The 19674-nt window shown below is 44.4% G+C and overlaps 1 protein-coding gene across 1 annotated transcript in view; it reads right to left on the minus strand.

Annotated features, from left to right (window-relative positions):
- Nucleotides 1–948: 948 nt before the first annotated feature.
- The window catches only part of LOC140722355 (NACHT, LRR and PYD domains-containing protein 3-like), a 20574-nt gene continuing 1848 nt past the window's right edge, over nt 949–19674 (minus strand). Inside the window, exons 2-5 of the mRNA XM_073037119.1 lie at nt 18401–18567; nt 12635–12806; nt 12463–12528; nt 949–2690 (exon numbers count right to left, since the gene is read on the minus strand). Coding sequence (XP_072893220.1) covers nt 949–2690; nt 12463–12528; nt 12635–12806; nt 18401–18567 — 2147 coding nt within the window. The remainder of the gene's footprint in view (nt 2691–12462; nt 12529–12634; nt 12807–18400; nt 18568–19674) is intronic.

Raw genomic sequence — 19674 nt, forward strand, 5'->3', positions numbered from 1 at the left:
ATTCCGCAGGAGGAAGGGGGATGGGGAAGAGGGTTCCCACCGGAGGAAAGGGATGGAGAAGAGAGATCCCACAGGACGAAAGGGGATGGGGAAGATATATCCCACAAGAGGAAGGGGGATGGGGAACAGAGATCCCACAGGAGGATGGGGGATGGGGAAGAGAGTTCCCACAGGAGGAAGGGGGATGGGGAAGAGAGATCCAACAGGAGGAAGGGGGATGGGGAAGAAAGATCCCGCAGGAAGGGGGATGGGGAAAAGACATTTCATCTGGAGGATGAGGAAAGGGTAATAGAGAGCCGACAGCAGGAATGAGGATGGGGATGAGATCCCTAATAATCGTAGGGCGATTGGGATAAGATGTCCCACATAAGGATTCCAAAGATAAACGATAATCCTACAAGACGAGAGGATGCAGAAAATTTTTGTACGCCTGTGTTGGGTCTGAACAGAGACCCAGAGGAGATGCGGCCTCGCTCTCTGTGTATCTGGTAGTGAGCAAAGTCACAAACAGGAAAGGACAGGGAGGACAATCTCACAACGGTATTTCTTTTCTTCTCACTGGGACAGTCTGCTGACGGTCTCTTGTCCCTCACCGGGAAGGGGTTGTGAATCTCTGACCCACCTGCTGCAGTCAGTGTCGGTCTGGGTGTCAGTAACAGTGAGAAGGAACATTGTCAATGGACGTGTCACAGGCAGCAGGAAACACGGCCATTCCTGTGATTTACTACCATTAAACCCATGGTCGTTGTTCACTGATCTGATGAAGACTCCAACATCTCTTCACAAGAAACCACAGAACCCTCCCGTCCTTGGGGAATGACTGACCGATCCCCTGGGCATTTGTCACAATTCTTCACAATCTGATTTATCACAGTTTAAACCAAATCCCTTCACATTGAAATGACACAATTGAACAGTTTCACAGTTCAGAGTGAGAGATAAATCGAGTTACGTCAACTCCTGGCACTTGTGCAGCCCGGGTCCCAGCCGCCGGATTCCTTCACACTGAATGTGGCAGTCCTGCAGGTTGAGGTGTTTTATTGTATCACAGAATCCGATTACATGAGACAGGACCGCGCAGTCAATCGGGGTCAGTGTCATTCCACGGAATGAAAGTGTTTCCACAGATCCCAGTGCGGCCTGAGCCAGTCCATGATTCTGAGACTCAAACAGGTAGTGCAATGTGTTCAGGAGGCTCCTTTTACCAGCTTTACTCCTCGTGTTTCCAATCTGGCGTTTAACCTCCTCCTCCACCCAGTCAATCACCCGGCAGGTTGTCTGATGCGGAAATGGGCCCAGAAACTCCACCAGGCCCCGAGCTGTCATTGGGGAGGAGAGACCAGCAACAAAACGGAGAAATACCTCAAATCGCCCATCTGTCGTGCTGTGGGCATCAGTGAGGAATTTCAGGATTTCCCTGGGATGTATAGTCAGGAATTGTGCGACTGCAGCTACAAACTCTTGGATGGTGAGGTGTGGGAATGTGTACACCACGCTCCGGCCAGAATCCTCTCTCTCCAAAAGCTCCATCAGGAACCCGGACAGGAACTGGGAAGGCTGAAGATTGTACTTGATCAAATCTCCATCTGTAAACACAATCTTCTTCTCGGACACTCCTCTGAAGGCCATCTGACCAACCCTGAGTAACACATCACGGGGGTTCTTAATCTCACGGCCGTGGTTTTTCAGGATGTTATAAATATAGTAGGAGTACAGTTGGGTGATGGTCTTGGGAACTCGCTGTGGGTCCCTGACTCTTTGTGTGAAGAAGGGGCCCAGTGCCAGAGCGAGGATCCAGCAGTAGGAGGGGTTGTAGCTCATGGTGTACAGGATATCGTTCTCCTTCACGTAATTGAAAACAGCTTCCGCCACCGTCTGATCTTCAAAATGTCTGATGAAATATTCCTTCCGTTCCTCATCAACAAATCCCAGGATTTCAGCCCAGACACTGATATGCGCCTTTTCCAATAAATGTAACGCAGTGGGACGGGTGGTCACCAGCACTGAACACCCTGGAAGCAGCTTGCCCTGGATTAAACTGTACACAATGTCAGACACTTCACACCACCACTCGGGATCTGGGCACTGGTGCTTGGGTTCTGTATATCTCCGACTGTCCGCAAAATCGATTTTGTGTTTGAATTCATCTAAACCATCGAATATAAACAGTAATCCCTCAGCGTTCTTCCAGACTTCTCTCAGGAAATCCCCAAAGTAAGGATACTGATCCAGAATCAGTTCCTTCAGGTTTATTCGACAGTTAATACTGTTTAAATCTCGGAATTTGAAACTGAAGACAAACTGGAACTGTTGGTATATTTTCCCCATGGCCCAGTCATAAACAATCTTTTGTACCATCGTTGTTTTCCCGATCCCCGGGACTCCGGCCACTGCTGCTGATCTCCCAGATTTGGATTTACTCCGGGAAAAGCTGCTCTGGAATAACTGATCAGTACGGATTTTTTCCAGCTGTCTGCGGAGTTGTTTCTCTCTATAATCCTCATGGTCTCTGCCTCTTGCCAGCAGCTCATGTTCCACCAGTCTCCGATCCCGAACAGTAGAAATGACCGTGAGCTTAGCGTATCGATCAACCAGCTGGAAAACCTTCACCTTCTCCGTCATCAGGATCGTGTTCACTCTCAGTGTTTCAGTTTGTGCCCGCAAAGTCTCCTTGTGTTTCTGTTGAACATCTTCCATGGGAACAGAGAACATATTCAAAACATTAAATGACTCATCTGACAAAGAACTTTATAACGGTATTTCAGCATTCAGTGTTTGAGATTACATGAATAAATTCAATGCTTCCATGGATATTAGGACAGAAAGTAAAATTCTGTTCACAGACACGGAATTGACAGCAATGGATGTCCCTGAAAATGTCCAATCCTCATGTTCTAGTTCTAGTTATTTGTGAAGGTGAACATTCCCCGATTGCACTTTCTGAGGAAGCTTAAACAAGCATCACTCCCCACTAACATCTTAACTAAAGCGACTGGTTGTAAGGCACCAGTAACCCACCTCTGCCCCTTCTCCTGTGGGAAGAAACGCTTCCACCGGGATTAGTGGCTAAACCGCACGTGAAGGCCAAGAGCTGGACAGAGGCTACTCGCCACTGGGAGCATTTAATAGGTCGCGGCAGCTCATCCGCACTGTCACTGTCACCCCCCCCTCCCCCCCGGTTATAACAATCTTAAGCAACCAAGGGGCGCTGTATTATTGACAATGAATCGGTAAATTGGTTTATTATTGTGACAGCCCCACTGTAAAATGGAAAACTTTTCTGCATACGATCCAAATAGATCATTACATCACATCGGTGCAATGAGGTTGTCCAAGGAAAAATGGAACAGAATAGTTCAGGGAAACAGTGTTTCAGTTGCCGAGAAAATGCAGTGCAGGCAGACGATAAGGTAGAAGGCCAAAGGATCATTGGGAGTTCAGCGTTGAGTTTTTTTGAGACTATGTTCCTAAACTAGAAATCAACACCTTAAACTACAGTACTGTGCAGAAGTCTGAGGTGTATATTAGGACTGACACATTTTGTCTTTCATTTTCTAGTTTGCACTTTATCCCGTTGTGATGTGGTTTGAACGGCATCGTCTATATGAAAGGTGCTTTATAATTAAGTCATTATTATTATTATTATTATTATTATTATTATTATTATTATTATTATTATTATTATTATTATTATTATTATTATCATTATCATCATCATCATCATCATCATCATCATCATCATCTTAGCCTAAACTGGTAAAACTTGAGGTACAGGCATAGCCAAGCACACTCGTGTCCCAATTGACAGGAGATTTCAGACTATTCTCGTGGTGTATAGTGTTATGGGTTTTCGATGATTTACACAAGTATCGCCGTGTGGGCCTAATTTATTAATACTATTCTGTAAAGCCTTTAGGATGATACCAGTTCTTGATATTACAATTGGGATAAATAATACCCTGTTCGTGTTCCATAGTCTTTCATTTTGCCCTCTCAATTCAACATATTTCTGGTATTGTTTTTTACTAGTTCATTTCTGTAAGTTATGTGTGTTTGGAATGGCTATATATATTTAAAAAGTTGCTTTTGCTTGTTTATCCTGTAAAATTACATCCGAACGCAGATCATGTATTATCCTATCTGAAATAATGATCGTACGCAGTATGATATGAAGGACTCTAACTCTAAAAGTGGAAGAGGCTTGTACGTTTAGTAAATTATGGTGGTTTTCATCAGTTGTAGTTTAAGCAATGTTTTTGTGAATGTTGTCCGCCATTTTATTGTGCTTGTGCAAGTAATGAGATTCAGTTGAACTACTGCAGGATCTTGTAAATTCGGATTGGTTGTAGTTTCTCTTATAATTTTCAGCATATATCGTCTTGGACCTATTAGTCGTTTATTCTGTATTATTGATAACTACATGTGTCAACAACCTTGTCCTGTATTGCTACAATGATCCCTTCTGTTTCTGGGAATCGGTATCCAACTCTGAGACAGGAGCTCGACGCTTCCTTGTCGACATCTAATCGGCTCAGATCGTGTGGATGTCCTCCGTGGGGAGTCAGACACTTCCATTGGTTAACGTTTCTACTATTATGATAGTTTCTTCATTTTTATGGGTTATGCTTTAATTTACGTTCAGTGATGTGTACCCCTTATCAGATTTGCATATGCTTGTATGGAGTGCTGAATCCTGCTTGCGTTATGACAGTGTGTCAATAGAGCTAATTGTGAATTTCAGAAAAGGCGAGATGAGGGAACACGACACACCAGTCCTCACAGAGGGATCTGATGTGGAAAGAGTGAGCAATTTCAAATTCCTGGCTGTCAATATCTCCAAGTATCTAACCTGGACCCAATATATCGATGCAACTACAGAGAAGGCACAACAGTGGCTATATTTCATCAGGAGTTTCCAGCATCACTCGAATATTTCTACAGGTGTGACTTGCAGAGCATTGTAACTGGCTGCATCACCGTCTGGTTCACGAGGAACGGAGTAAGGCGCACACTCAACGATTCAGGAGCAACTTCTCCTCTACCATGCAGTTTCCGAATGGACATTGAACCCATCGATACTGCCTCACTAATCTCTTTTTAAATTTCTATTTCTGCACTACTTATTTAGTTTAATATTTCATATAATCACACAGACATGCACAGCTATATAAGTTCAACTTCCAGGCCCTGAAGCCACTTTGCTGCTCAGCCAGATCCACCGTCTGACAGGACACATGTCTCGCATGGATAACTCCAGGTTACCGAAAGCAGTACTCTATGGAGAACTCTCTCAGGGCAAGAGAGATCGTGGTGCCCCGCGCAGGAGGTACAAGGACCAAATTAAGCAGAGGCTCTCTCAGGTAAATATGGAGGTCAACGGGTGGCAGCCGCTGATCCACGGAAAAGCCAGGAATTCTGAGGAACCCAGAAGAGCGACTGCTGGAAAGAAGAGGGGATGCAAGAAGGATCCAACTACCCAAGCGCCTGCGTCCCAGCTGTCCCTATGTCCCAACTGCTCCCGAGTCCACAGATCCAGAATTGGCCCCTACCGTCACCAACAATCGTGTTGTCATCTAGTACCACCCCCCCCTCACAGACACACACACACACACACACACACACACACACACACACACACACACACACACACACACACACACACACACACACACACCTATTTGGGAAGAGAACAGGATTTAGGGTATGTTTCATGATCATTAATGCTTGGTGGAACCCCAGAATGTCCATGCCCTCAAACCCTTTTGTTCCCCAGATCTGGAGTACCTGGTGCTGCTGTGTAAACCTTTCCGGCTGCCAAGAGAGTTCCCGGCTGTTATTATCACAGCTGAGTAATAACAACATCCCCCATTGTGTGTTATTGTCACAGAGGGGAGATGATTTCCTTCAGAAATCGATCAGGACTTCCCAAACCACAAAATTTGTATCAACAGTTCCGTGTGAACAGCACTAGCCGTGTGACCGACTGCTTACATTGCCGGTGATCAGCAGGAGCTCAAGAAGTTCAGCTCCGATCTGTGCAAAGTCATCCAGGCTGCGAAACGACAATACAGAGATCGTATTCAGGCACAGCTCTCCACCAACAACACACACAGCTTATGGCAAGCTCTGCACCCCAATGCAGACTTCAGAGCTAAGTGCAGTGGTGCTGCCAACATCGCTGCCTGTCTCCCAGAGGATCTAAGTCTCTTTACGCTCGGTTCGATATCGCCAACACTGAGACCCCGAGGAGAGCCGACAAAGCGACCTGCACATTGGTCATCTCTGAGGCTGAAGTTCGCAGGTGTTTCCAACGAGTGGACAGTCGCAAGCCTGCGGGACCGGACGGCGTCCCAGGGCGGGTACTCAGGATGCGCGCGGCACAACTGGCAGGTGTATTTACGGATATTTTTAATCTCACCCTCTCCTAGTGTAGAGTTCCCTCCTGCTTCAAATCATCCACCATTGTTCCTGTACCTAAAGCGACTAAGGCAACATGTCTGAACGTCTGGCGTTCTGTCGCACTCACCTTAATAATAAGCAAATGCTTTGAGAGGCTGGTCAAGGACTGCATCTGCAGCTTGTTACCACCCACACTGGACCCCCTACAATTCACCTACTGACACAACCGATCAACAGATGACACAATAGCCACTGCTCTGCACACCTCCTTAAACATCTGAAGAAGAGGGATGCTTATGTGAGAATGATGTTATTAGACTACAGTTCAGCATTCAATACCATCATTCCCTCCAGGCTTGACAAGAAGCTCAGAGACCTCGGCCTTCACCCTGCCTTGTGCAGCTGGGTCCTGGATTTCCTGTCAGATCACCAGCAAGTGGTAAGAGTGGGCTCCCTCACCTCTGCCCCTCTGAACCTCAACACAGGAGCCCCTCAGGGCTGTGTCCTAAGCTCCCTCCTTTACTCTCTGTATGCGCATGACAGTGTCGCTACCCACAGCTCCAATCTGCTAATTAAATTTGCTGAGGATACTATATTTATTGGCCAAATCTCAAATAATAATGAGGCAGCCTGCACAGAAGAAGTCACCCCCCAGACACAGTGGTGACAAGAAAACAACTTCTCCCTCAGTGTCGCAAAAAAAGCTGGATGCAATGTTGCAAAGACAAGAGGAATGAAGATAGGCTAACCCCTATTGACATCAATGGATCTGGGGTTGAGACAGTGACCAGCTTTAAGTTCCTCGGCATTCACATCACTGAGGACCTCACGTGGTCTGTACACATCAATTGTGTGGTGAAAAAAGGCACAACAGCACCTCTTTCACCTCAGATAGAACCATAGAACATTACAGCACAGAAACAGGCCTTTTGGCCCTTCTTGGCTGTGCTGAACCATTTTTCTGCTTAGTCCCACTGAACTGCACCTGGCCCATATCCCTCCCTACCCCTCTCATCCATATACCTGTCCAAGTTTTTCTTAAATGTCAAAAGGGAGCCCGCATTCACCACTTCATCTGGCAGCTCATTCCACACTCCCACCACTCTCTGTGTGAAGAAGCCCCCCCAATGTTCCCTTTAATGTTTTCCCCCTTCACCCTTAACCCATGACCACTGTTTTTTTTCTCAAGTCCCGGCAACACCTTTGTAAACCTTCTCTGCACTCTTTCAACCTTATTAATATGCTTCCTGCAATTAGGTGATCAAAACTGCATACAATACTCCAAATTCGGTCTCACCAATGTCTTATACAACCTCACCATTACATTCCAACTCTTATACTCAGTACTTTGATTTATAAAGGCCAATGTACCAAAAGCTCTCTTTATGACCCTATCTACTTGTGATGCCACTTTTCGGGAATTATGTATCTATACTCCCAGATCCCTCTGTTCTACCGCCCTCCCCAGTGTCCTAACATTTACCTTGTATGTTCTACCTTGGTTTGACCTTCCGAAGTGCAATACCTCACATTTGTCCGCATTAAACTCTATCTGCCATTTTTCAGCCCATTCCCCCAACTGGTCCAAATCCCTCTGCAAGCTTTGAAAACCTTCCTCACTGTCCACTACACCTCCAATCTTTGTATCATCAGCAAATTTGCTGATCCAATTTGCCACATTCTCATCCAGATTATTGAGATAGATGACAAATAACAATGGACCCAGCACTGATCCCCGTGGCACACCACTAGTCACTGGCCTCCACTCAGAGTAGCAATCCTCCACTACCACTCTCTGGCTTCTTCCATTGAGCCAATGTCTAATCCAATTTACTGCCTCTCCATGTATATCTAGCGACTGAATCTTCCTAACCAACCTCCCATGCGGGACCTTGCCAAAGGCCTTACTGAAGGCCATGTATACAACATCCACTGCCTTCCTTTCATCCACTTTCCTGGTAACTTCCTCGATAAACTCTTAATAGATTGGTTAAACATGATCTACCATGCACAAAGCCATACTGACTTTTTCTAATAAGTCCCTGTCTATCCAAATACCTGGAGATCCTATCTCTTAGTATTCCTTCCAATAATTTATGTACTACCGATGTCAAACTTACCGGCCTATAATTTCACGGCTTACTTTTTGAGCCATTTTTAAACAACAGAACTACATGAGCTATCCTCCAATCCTCTGGCAACCGATCCGTGGATATCGACATAATATTTATGCCAGGGCCACTGCAATTTCAACATTGGTCTCCTTCAAGGTCCGAGGGAATACACTGTCAGGTCCTGGGGATTTAACTACTCTGATTTGCCTCAAGACAGCAAGCACCTCCTTCTCTTTAATCTGTATAAGTTCCATGATCTCCCTACTTGTTTCCATAGACTCCATTCTAGTTTCCTTAGTAAATACAGTTGCAAAATACCCATTTAATATCTCTCCAATTTCTTTTAGTTCCATACATAGCCGACCACTCTGATCTTCAAGAGGATCAATTATATCCGTTATTATCCTTTTGCTCTTAACATACTTGTAGAAGTTCTTAAAATTATCGTTCACCCTGACTGCCAAAGCAACCTCATGTCCTCTTTTAGCCCTCCTGATTTCTTTCTTAAGTATTTTCTTACTCTTTTTATACTCCTCAAGCATCTTATTTCCTCCCTGTTGCTATACATGTTATACATCTCTCTTCTTCTTTATCAGAGTTCCAATATCTCTCGATAGCCAAGGCTCCTTATTCTTATTCATTTTGCCTTTAACCCTGACAGGAACATACAAACTCTGCACTCTCAAAATTTCTCCTTTGAAGGTCTCCCACTTACCAATCACATCCTTGCCAGAGAACAACCTGTCCCAATCTACGAATTTATAGATCCCTTCTCATTTCTTCAAACGTGGACCTTTTCAGGTTTAGAAAGTCAACCCGAGGACCAGATCTATCTTTATCCATGATCAAGTTGAAACTAATGACGTTATGATCACTGGAACGAAAGTGTTCCCCTACACAGACTTCCGTCACCTGCCCTAACTCATTTCCTAATAGGAGATCTAATATTGCATTCTCCCTAGTTGGTACATCTATACATTGATTTAGAAAACTTTCCTGAACACATTTTACAAACTAAAAACCATCTGGACATTTAACAGTATGGGAGTCCCAATTAATATGTGGAAAATTAAAATCCTCTACAATCACAAATTTCTGTCTCCTGCAGTTGTTTGTTATCTCTCTGCAGATTTGCTCCTCCAATTCTCGCTGACTATTGGGTAGTCCATAATACAACCCTATTAATGTGGTCATACCTTCCTGTTTCTCAGCTCCACCCATATGGCCTCAGTAGACAAGCCATCTAATCTGTCCTGCCGAAACACTGCTGCAATATTTTCCCTGACAAGCAAAGCCACCACCCACCCTTTATCCCTCTGTCTCTATCACGTCTGAAACATCGGAACCCTGGAACACTGAGCTGCCAGTCCTGCCCCTCCTGTAGCCAAGTTTCAGTAATGGCTATGATGTCATAATTCCACGTGTCAATCCAGGCCCTCAGCTCATCTGCCTTTCCCACAATACTCCACGCTTTGAAATATACACACCTCAGAAGATTATTACCAACACACACAATCTTGCTATTTGTCACTTTGCATGAACTACCAACATCATTTATTTTTATCCCCGTTCCACTATCTACTCTGGCACTCTGGTTCCCATCTAGTTTAAACCCTCCCCAATAACACTAGCAAACCTCCCTGCAAGTATATTGGTCCCCTTGTAGTTCAGGTGTAACCCGTCTCTCTTGCACAGGTCCCACCTGCCCCTGAAGAGGTCCCGATGTTGTAGAAATCTGAAACCCTGTCCCCTACACCAGTTTCTCAGCCACGTGTTCATCTTCCAGAGCATCGCACTCTTACCCTCACTGGCACGTGGCACAGGCAGCAATCCGGAGATTACTACCCTCTATGTCCTGTTTGAGGTGTACAAGTTTGAGAGATAAGAGTTTGGGTCGACAGCCTGTATTTTGTTTGTTACTTTTTTTTTACATATGACTGGTGTCTAATACCAGAGGGCATTTGGTTAAGGTTAGATGGGGTAAATTTACAGCAATTGTGGGTAGTTTTTTAACAGAGTTCTGGGTGGCTGGAATTTACTGTCTGAGTCAACATGGCTTTGTGAAGGGAAGGTTGTGCCTCACGAGGCTAATTGAGTTTTTTGAAGAGGTAACAAAAAGCAATTGATGAAGGTACGGTAGTAGATGTGGTCTACATGGATTTTAGCAAGGCATTTGACAAGGTCCCTCACGAGAGACTCATCCAGAAAATCATGAGACACAGGATAAGTGGAACCTTGGCTGTTTGAATAAATAATTGCCTTACAGGAGGAAAGCAGAGGGGAGTAGTGGAAGGAAAGTATTCTGCCTGGAGGTCGGTGACTAGTGGAGTGCCGCAGGGATCTGTCCTGGGACCCCTGCTATTTGTGATTCTTATAAATGACCTGGATGTAGAATGGGTGAGTAAATTTGTGGATGACGTGAAGATTGGAGGAGTTGTGGATGGAGCTGTAGGTTGTCGAAAGTCACAAGAGGATATAGACAGGGTGCAGATTTGGGCAGGAAAGTGGCAGATGGGGTTCAATCCGGATAAGTGTGAGGTGACGCATTTTGGAAGGACAAACCAGAATGCTGAGTACAAGTTTAATCATTGATTTCTTAAGAGTGTGGATGAACAGAGGGACCTTGGGGTTCAAATCCATACATCCCTTAAGGTCGCTGCACGGGTTGATAGGATAGTTAAGAAGGGCTATGGGATGCTAGGCTTCATTAATAGGGGGATTGAGTTCAAGTGTAGAGAGGCCAAGTTGCAAATCTACAAATCTCTGGTGAGACCGCACTTAGATTATTGTGTTCAGTTCCGGTCACCTCATTATAGGAAGGATGTGGAAGCTATGGAGAGGGTGCAGAGGAGATTTACCAGGATGTTGCCTGGTTTGGAGAACAAGTCATGTGAAGCAAGGTTAGGAGAGCTGGGACTTTTCTCTTTGGAGCGTAGAAGGATGAGAGGACACTTGATAGAGGTCTAAAAAATTATGAGAGGCATAGATAGGCTGGATTGCTAGAACCTGTTTCCCAGGGCACCAATAGCAAACACTAGAGGGCATATGTACAAAGTTAAGGGAGGGAAGTTTAGCGGAGACATCAGGGGTAAGTTTTTTACAAAGGGTTGTGGGTGCCTGGAACAACTTGCCAGGGATGGTGGTGGTGGCTAAAACATTAAGGGTATTTAAGAACCTCTTGGACAGGCACATGGATGAAAGAAGAATAGAGGGTCACGGGGTAGTGTGGGTTTAGTACTCTTTTTAAAGGAATACATGGGTCGACACAACATCCGGGGCCGAAGAGCCTGTACTGTGCTGTAGTATTCTAGTGTCTAGAGTCTAGTGACTAAGGTCATGTCGGAGGCAACTATGTTATAGATGCTCCTACTTGTACATAAATGTGCAGTAAATGCAAGGAAATGGTCAATAATATAATAAAGGAGACCAAAGTATATTTTTTTTCTTTCCCAGATATATAAAGAGTGAAAAAAGGGAGAGGGTCGATATCGGACCACTAGAAACTGCTGTTGTAGTTGCAGTAACGTGTGAAAAGGAAATGCCAGACAAACTCTGTGCAAGTCACTGGCAGAATTCCAAAAGGTAAAGAACATCAGCAAACAGAATTGCGTGTAGTGCTATTACAAAGGAAAAGGGGCTTGGAAGATGAAAGATCTGAAGATAGAAACGTCACCTGGACGGGGTCATACAGTGTATCAGGAGCCTGCCTGGGGTGTGCGGGGATTCCCAGAGCGTTAGGACCTGGAATGAAGGCTTCAGCAGAAGCAAAAGATGGATTAATAGAAAAATATATTTTGTAGAATATTCAGGCTGCAAAGAGAGATTCGTTGAATTGTTACTTGAATCCAGAGATCAGCGAATAATTAATGGCGAATTTTGATTCCCAGGTTTTGCCAAGTCACAGACTAACACTTGAGATGTGGTTTGAACTGTGCATTTCATCACTCACCTATCAGCTGAGAGGGTAATTCAGATAAACCTTGGCCAATGTTCATGTATTCCTGTGGATCAGGACCTGTTTAAATATTTAAAAAATCCATGGAAACAGAGCTAAAATAATTAAAATAACTAAAATGTTTATCTCAATGTGCCTTTGTGTTCAGTGCGTGTTTTTAACATACCGAGTTCCTGTATTTCCCTCAGTATTCTGTCCAACTTCGGTAACTCAGTCCTCCACATCAGAAAGGATTCCCACATCGCCCTCCGGGCCCGGGAGCCTTTGCCATTCACCAAACTGAGGAAGAGTCTGGAACTCTCTGCCCGGTTTCCCTTCTCTGTCAGCTCAGTGACTTTCTACAAAAGGAAACAATGGACTTATTGTGGAGCAGACAGACAGACATGGAGAATGTGCAGGAAAGTATCTGTTCATGGCCCCAGTAGCTTCAGAACAGATGCAGTCACTGGGCTGTTGCTTCATCCTCTCTGGGTTCAGTCATTAACAGAGAAACAGTAACTGAAGGAAATTCTAAATCAATATTGTGTAAGAATAAGGATTTACTGACACCCTGCAGTAGATGCAATGTGATTAATTTCCTCGATCTGTCAATGTGCAGCATTACATCAACAAGATGTGACAACAAGAACGGAAGAGGGGGAGAGAGAGAGAGCAAAAACAAATGGATGGCGGGCATCACTGAATCGTGGCTGACAAAAGTTTATAGTTGGGTACTTAAATCCAAGGATAAATATTGAATCGAAAGGATACGCAGGTAGGTGAAAGTGTTGGGTCGAAACTGCTGTCATTAAAAATGAAAAGTCCTGAGAAAGAGGTGATGTCGGATTAGACGATGTGGTAAAATGACCCTGATGGAAATTATATACAGGCGTGCTAACAGTAGCCAGGATGTGGGCTACAAATTACAATGGGGGAGAGGAGAGGCATGGAAAAAGGTCAATGCTAAAATTGTCACGGGGAGTTTCAATATGCAGGTAGTTTGGAAAATCAGGTCGGTGCTGAATCCCAAGTGAGGGAATTTATAGAATGCCTATGAGATGGCTTTTGAGAGAAACCTATGGTTGAGCCCACTATAGGAAAGGCGGATCTGGATTCTGTGTTGTGTATTGCACCAGATTTGATTAGGGAGCTTCAGCTAAATAAACCCTTAAGAGGCAGTGATCATAGAATAGCAACATTCAGCCAGCAGGTTGAAAGGGAGAAAGTAAAGTTAGAGGTATCAGTGCTACAGTAGAATAAAGGAATTACCTCGACATGAGAGAGGAGCTGGGCAAAAATAAATTCGAAAATGACACTAACAGGGACAATGGCAGAACAGGAAAGGCTGAAGTTTCTCGGAGAAATGCAGAAGGTGAAGGACAAATGATCACAAAGATGAAGAATTATTCTAAAGGGAGGATGATCAACTGTGGCTGACGAGGTAGTCAAAGCAGCACAAAAGCAAAGGAGAGGGCACAGAGTATTACAAAATATAGTAGAAAGCTGGAGGACTGGGATGTTTTTACAAATCAACAGAAGGCAATTCAAAAACCGTAAATAGAGAAAATATGAAATAGGAAGGTGGGCTAGAGAATGATGTAAAATAGCTTACCAAAACGTCCGTCTGATATATGAAGATTGAAAGAGAGGAGAGTGGATATTGGACCACTGGAAAATGACAGTGGAGAGGTACTGTCAGGGGACAAGGAAATGCCGGAAGGTATTGGTCGGCATTTTGCGTCAGTCCTCACTGTAAAAACACTAGAACGTGCCAGATATTTGAGGATGTCAGGTGGCAGAAGTGAGTCTGTTTGCAATTATTGCGGAGAAGGCACTTGGTAAGCTGGAAGTTCTGAAGATATATGAGTCCAGATCAACTCACCCGATTGCTTCTGAAAGAGGAGGCTGAAGAGATTGTGGAGACATTAGTAATGATCACTCAAGAATCAGTAGATTTTGGAATGGTTCCGGAGGACTGATCATTTTAAACTGTAGGCCAGTTAGTCTGATCAGCGTTTGGGAAGATGTCAGCAGTCGATAATTGAGGATAAGGTTTCGGGGTATTTGGACGCACATGATAAGAAAAAGGCCAACATCCATGGAAGGAAATCTTGCCTGACAGAACTGTTGGAATTTTTTGAGAGAACAGCATGCTGGGTCGACAACAGAGAGTCAGTGCAAGTTGTTTACTTGGACTTCCCGAGGACATTTGACCAGGTGTCCCACATGACGCCGTTTAACAAGGGCCGAAAGTAGGACAAGAAAGACACTGGCATGGATAGAAGATCCAAGATTTTCTCCAGACAGATTTGTCTGACTGCCAGGAAGCACAGAGTGGGAACAAATAGGGCTTTCTCTGGTCGAATGTTGGTGACCAGTGGTGTTATGCAGTGGTTGGTTTTGGGACAGTTTCTTTTTCCGTTATGTCAATGATTTGTAGGCTTTATGGCCATTATTGTGGGCGTTACGAAGATATGGGGAGGGAGGGTAAGTGTTGAGAAAGCAGAGATTTCGCGGGAGGACATGGACCTATGAAAAAATGGACACATCAGTGGCAATTGGAATGTAGTATAGTGAGGTACGTGGCCATATACTTTAGCAGAAATAATGAAGACGTAGACTATTTTTGAATCTGGGAGAAAATTCAGAAATCAGAGTTGTAAAGAGTCTCTGGAGACCTGGTGCAGGATTCCATGCAGTTTGAGTCTGTTCGGAAAGGCAAATACAATGCCAGCATTCATTTCGAGAGGATCAGAATATAAGAACAAACACTGGCCAGACCGCACTCGCATATTTTGATCCCCTGATCAGAGAAAATATGTGATGGCGTTGTGAAAAATCCAGAGAGGAATCTAAACGAACAGAACCTGTGATATTAAACCAGATTTTGACGGGAATGGATCCTGGATGCACCTGTAATAGCTGGAGTGTGAGAGGATGAGGGGGGAATCTAATTGTAACCTGTGGAATATCGAAAGACATTGAGAGGATGTGGAGATGTTGTTTTTACGTGGGGGAGTCTAGAACCAGACGGAACAGCCTCAGATTAGAGGGACGTCCATTTGGAACAGAAATGAGGATATTATTTAGCCTAGGAGTAGTGAAACTGCAGAATCCATTGGAACTGACAGCTGCGGAGACCAGGTCATTGAGTATATTTAAAACAGAGGTTGGTATCTTCTTGACTCGTCTGGTCAGCAAAGTTCACTGGGAGAAGGCAGGAGAATGGGGTTGAGAGGGATAGTAAATCACCCATGATGTAATGGCGGAGCAGAATCGATGGGCCTAATGGCCAATTGTGCTCTGATGCCTTATGGTCTCATGATGTATAAAGACAAAAGAAGATTAAGGAATGTCAGTGCGGCTGTCTTATAATGGAGATGGTTACTGCCTGACACTCATACCGTAAAATGGTAATGACTTCCTGAATGCAGGCATGGGTTTCCTGATTAACTGAGGAATTATGAATTAAACATTGAATAGTCTTCAAGCAACATACACCTATGATGGAATTAAGGTAACTGAATATGGATGGGCTTAGGACATTGCTCTGAGAAATAAGAGAGGCAGCGTTTAAGGGTAAGCACAACATTGTGGGCCGAAGGGTCTGTACTGTGCTGTACTATTCTATGTTCTGTGTCCCGGATTTGAATGATTGATCTCCTAGAACAGATATCAGTAGGGAATAATGGACAACAATTATGAAATAAATCAGCATAATTCCCTGATGGCCCACTGCACTGTAAAATAATCCCTCAGTTTCACTGCTACCAGGTCTGAGGAGTTACAGTTGTGAAAGAAATTTAACCAGTAAAGCAGATGTCTCCAGATGATGAATTTATAGATCAGCATCATATTTACAGATTACCTCTTGCCTTTGGATAATGCCTGTGTGATTCATTACAGACAGCGCCAATGAATCCCAACGAGAACAGAGTTACTCACGGGTGTAACACACTTGATTTTCTAATACCACTCATGGCTGAATAGGTGAGATCCAGAACAAGACAATCACTGTTTGTGAGCTCCAAGGAGAGTGACCTGAAATGGTGTGACCCTGTCTCTCATTAGTCAGATATTCAGCAAGTTAGCAGTTGTTTTTTTTGTTTGCCCCTTCCCTTTCAGGAAATCCTATTGATCTTCTTCCCTTTCAGGACAACCTGTTGATTTTTTTGGGATCATGAGATATCAGCTAGTCACCAGATTTATTTTATGTTTTGTGCTTTCTTCTGCCCTTTTAGATCAAACTATTGATGTTTGTGGTCATAAGATATCAGCTTTGTGCGTGATCTTTCACATCCAATCAATCTCAGAGTTTTTCGAGGAAGTTACCAGGAAAGTTGATGAAGGCAACGTTGTGGATATTGTCTACATGGACTTCAGCACGGTATTTGACAAGGTCCCGTATAGGAGGTCGGTCTAGAAGATTCAGTTGCTTAGCATTCAAGATAAAGTAGTAAACTGGATTAGACACTAACTTTTTGGAAAGAATCCGGAGTGTCACTATAGACTGTTGCATTTCTGTTTGGCGCCTGTATCTCGTGCAGTGTCATGGGGATCGGTGCTGTGCCTGTTGTTGTTTGTCATCTATATCAATGATCTGGATGAAATTACGGTTAACAGCATCAGCAAATTTGTTGATGACTCAAACATTGGGAAGGAGCAGTTGACAAAGAGGTTGATTACAAGAGCTTGCAGTGAGGTCTGGACCAACCGGAGAATGGGTTTAAAAGGGGCCGATGCAATTTAATGCTGACAGGTGCAAGATGTTGCACTTTGGATGGACCAATCAGGGTAGATCTTACACAGCGACCGGTAGAACAAAGTGATCTGGGAATACAGGTACATAAGCCATTGAAAGTGGCAGCAAATGTTGATAGGCTCTGAAAGTAAGTTTCTTACCGCATTATCCTTGGTAATTGAAAATATCGTGTACGATATGATGTTGTATAAGACGTTGGAGAGGCCTAATTTGGATATTATGTGCAGTTCTGCACACCTACCTGCAGGACAGATGGAAATGTTTGAAAGAGTACAGAAAAAAAAACATTACAAGGATGTTACCTGGACTGGAAGACCTAAGTTATAAGAAAAGAGTGAACTGATTAGGACTTTATTCATTGGAACATGAAAGACTGAGCGGAGATTTGATAGAAGTGTACACAATTACATTGGGATATAGGTAGGATAAATGCAAGCAGGCATTTTGTACTGAGGTAAAGAGGTACTACAACAAGAGGTTATCACCAAAGGGTGGAAGGTGAAAATTTCAAAGGGTACAAAGGTGAAACCGGTTTACTCAGAGGGTGGTGAGAGTGCGAAACTAGCTAGCAGGGCAAGTAGTGCAAGTGGTTAAGAGAATTCTGAATAGATGCTTGCGTAATGAGCGTATAGAGCGCCATGGCCCGGTGCAGGTCAATGGGAATAAGTAGATTCTGTAGTCTGGCATGGAATAGATAGGCCAAAAGGCCTGTTTCTGCACTGTACTTTGCTGTGACTAGGACAAGTCAGCAACACATTGTTTGGGAACTCACGGAGCCAAGACAAGCTGTGGTTAGCTGGTTTCCCTGCCTCAGGTACCGCAGTGAAGCCGGTTGGCCCAATTGACAGTTTAATACTCATCCTGGATTAATGAGATGATGTGAAGCTACCCGACGGTTCAGCCAAGATTTGAAATTAGTTTCAGACCGAATGCCTTTTGGAAGCCCAGATATGCAGCCACTGCTCTTACTTCACACTGATAAATACAGCAGGTGATACAAGAAAAGGTGATGCTAAACCTGCAGTTCCCAGTGCTCCCCACCTTAAAAACTGAAACCAGATCTGCGAGAGACGAGTCAGAGATCAAAGTCTCCATTCCCAAGTCGATCTCCTAAAACGTGCAGGAGATTAATGTTGATCACTATTCCCTCTGATACCAGCAGATCAGTGACAATACACGAACTGCACTCACCTCATTTTCTTCTCTACTGAAATGTCCCTCCTTTGTCAACATCCAACCCAGTCTCTCAACCTTTTCTTCAATTGCTTGTTTGAGTCTGTCCCTGTAGAACTTTGTCAGTTGGTACAGTCGATATTCCTCCCCCTGTGCCAGGAGGTCGGAGATTGTAAACTCTGGCTCTGTGAATATAAAAAGGAAAATGTTGGCTTGAACTCAGATATCCCACGTCTCCACCGCTCTCACCCAACTCAACAAAAAACCGTGTCTTGAACCTGCCTACAGATACAAAATTGGATTAATTCTCCATCTCCAACACCATCACACTGAGCACGGAGTCCCCCTACGGCTGTGTGCACAGACCACTGCTGTTCACTCTGCTGACCCACAACTGTGCTGCAACACACAGCAAGAACGACGAGTCAGCTTACAGAGAGGAGGTGCAGCAGCTAACGGACTGGTGCAGAGCCAGCAGCCTGTCTCTGAATGTGAACAAAACAAATTTCTTGGTGTTCATCTGGCGGAGAATCTCACCTGGTCCCTCAACACCAGCTCCATAGCCAAGAAAGCCCAGCAGCGTCTCTACTTTCTGCGAAGGCTGAGAAAAGTCCATCTCCCACCCACCATCCTCATCACATTCTAAGGTGGTTGTATTGAGAGCATCCAGAGCAGCTGCACCACTGCCTGGTTCGGAAATTGCACCATCTCAGATCGCAAGACCCTGCAGCGTATAGTGAGGTCAGCTGAGAAGACCATCGGGGTCTCTCTTCCCGCCATTACGGACATTTACACCACACGCTGCATCCGTAAAGCCAGCAGCATTATAAAGGATCCATGCACCCCTCATACAATCTCTTCTCCCTCCTGCCATCTGGGAAAATGCACCGAAGCATTCGGGCTCTCACGGCCAGACTATGTAACAGTTTCTTCCCCCAAGCTATCAGACTCCGCAATACCCAACACCTGGCCTGACACCTTACTGCCCTATTGTCACGTATATTATTTATTGTAATGTCTGCACTGTTTTGTGCACTTTATGCAGTCCTAGATGGGTGTGTAGTTTAGTGTAGTTGTTGTGTGTTTTTTTTTCCTCTGTGTTGTGACCAGATTTGGAGTGAAACTGTGCTGGTTAATGTGACCCGTACATCCTGTCAGGTGACCATCCCGATAAGCCGGTGACCGGACACATTTACTCCCAGTAAAATAGCACGATAAGCACAGTAATACTAATCACAGCAGTTGAACGCACGGATGACCACGGGATCATAATGCACCGGTGTCCGGTGATA

The sequence above is a fragment of the Hemitrygon akajei genome, unplaced genomic scaffold, assembly GCF_048418815.1.
Source record: "Hemitrygon akajei unplaced genomic scaffold, sHemAka1.3 Scf000075, whole genome shotgun sequence".
NCBI classification, from domain to species: domain Eukaryota; kingdom Metazoa; phylum Chordata; class Chondrichthyes; order Myliobatiformes; family Dasyatidae; genus Hemitrygon; species Hemitrygon akajei.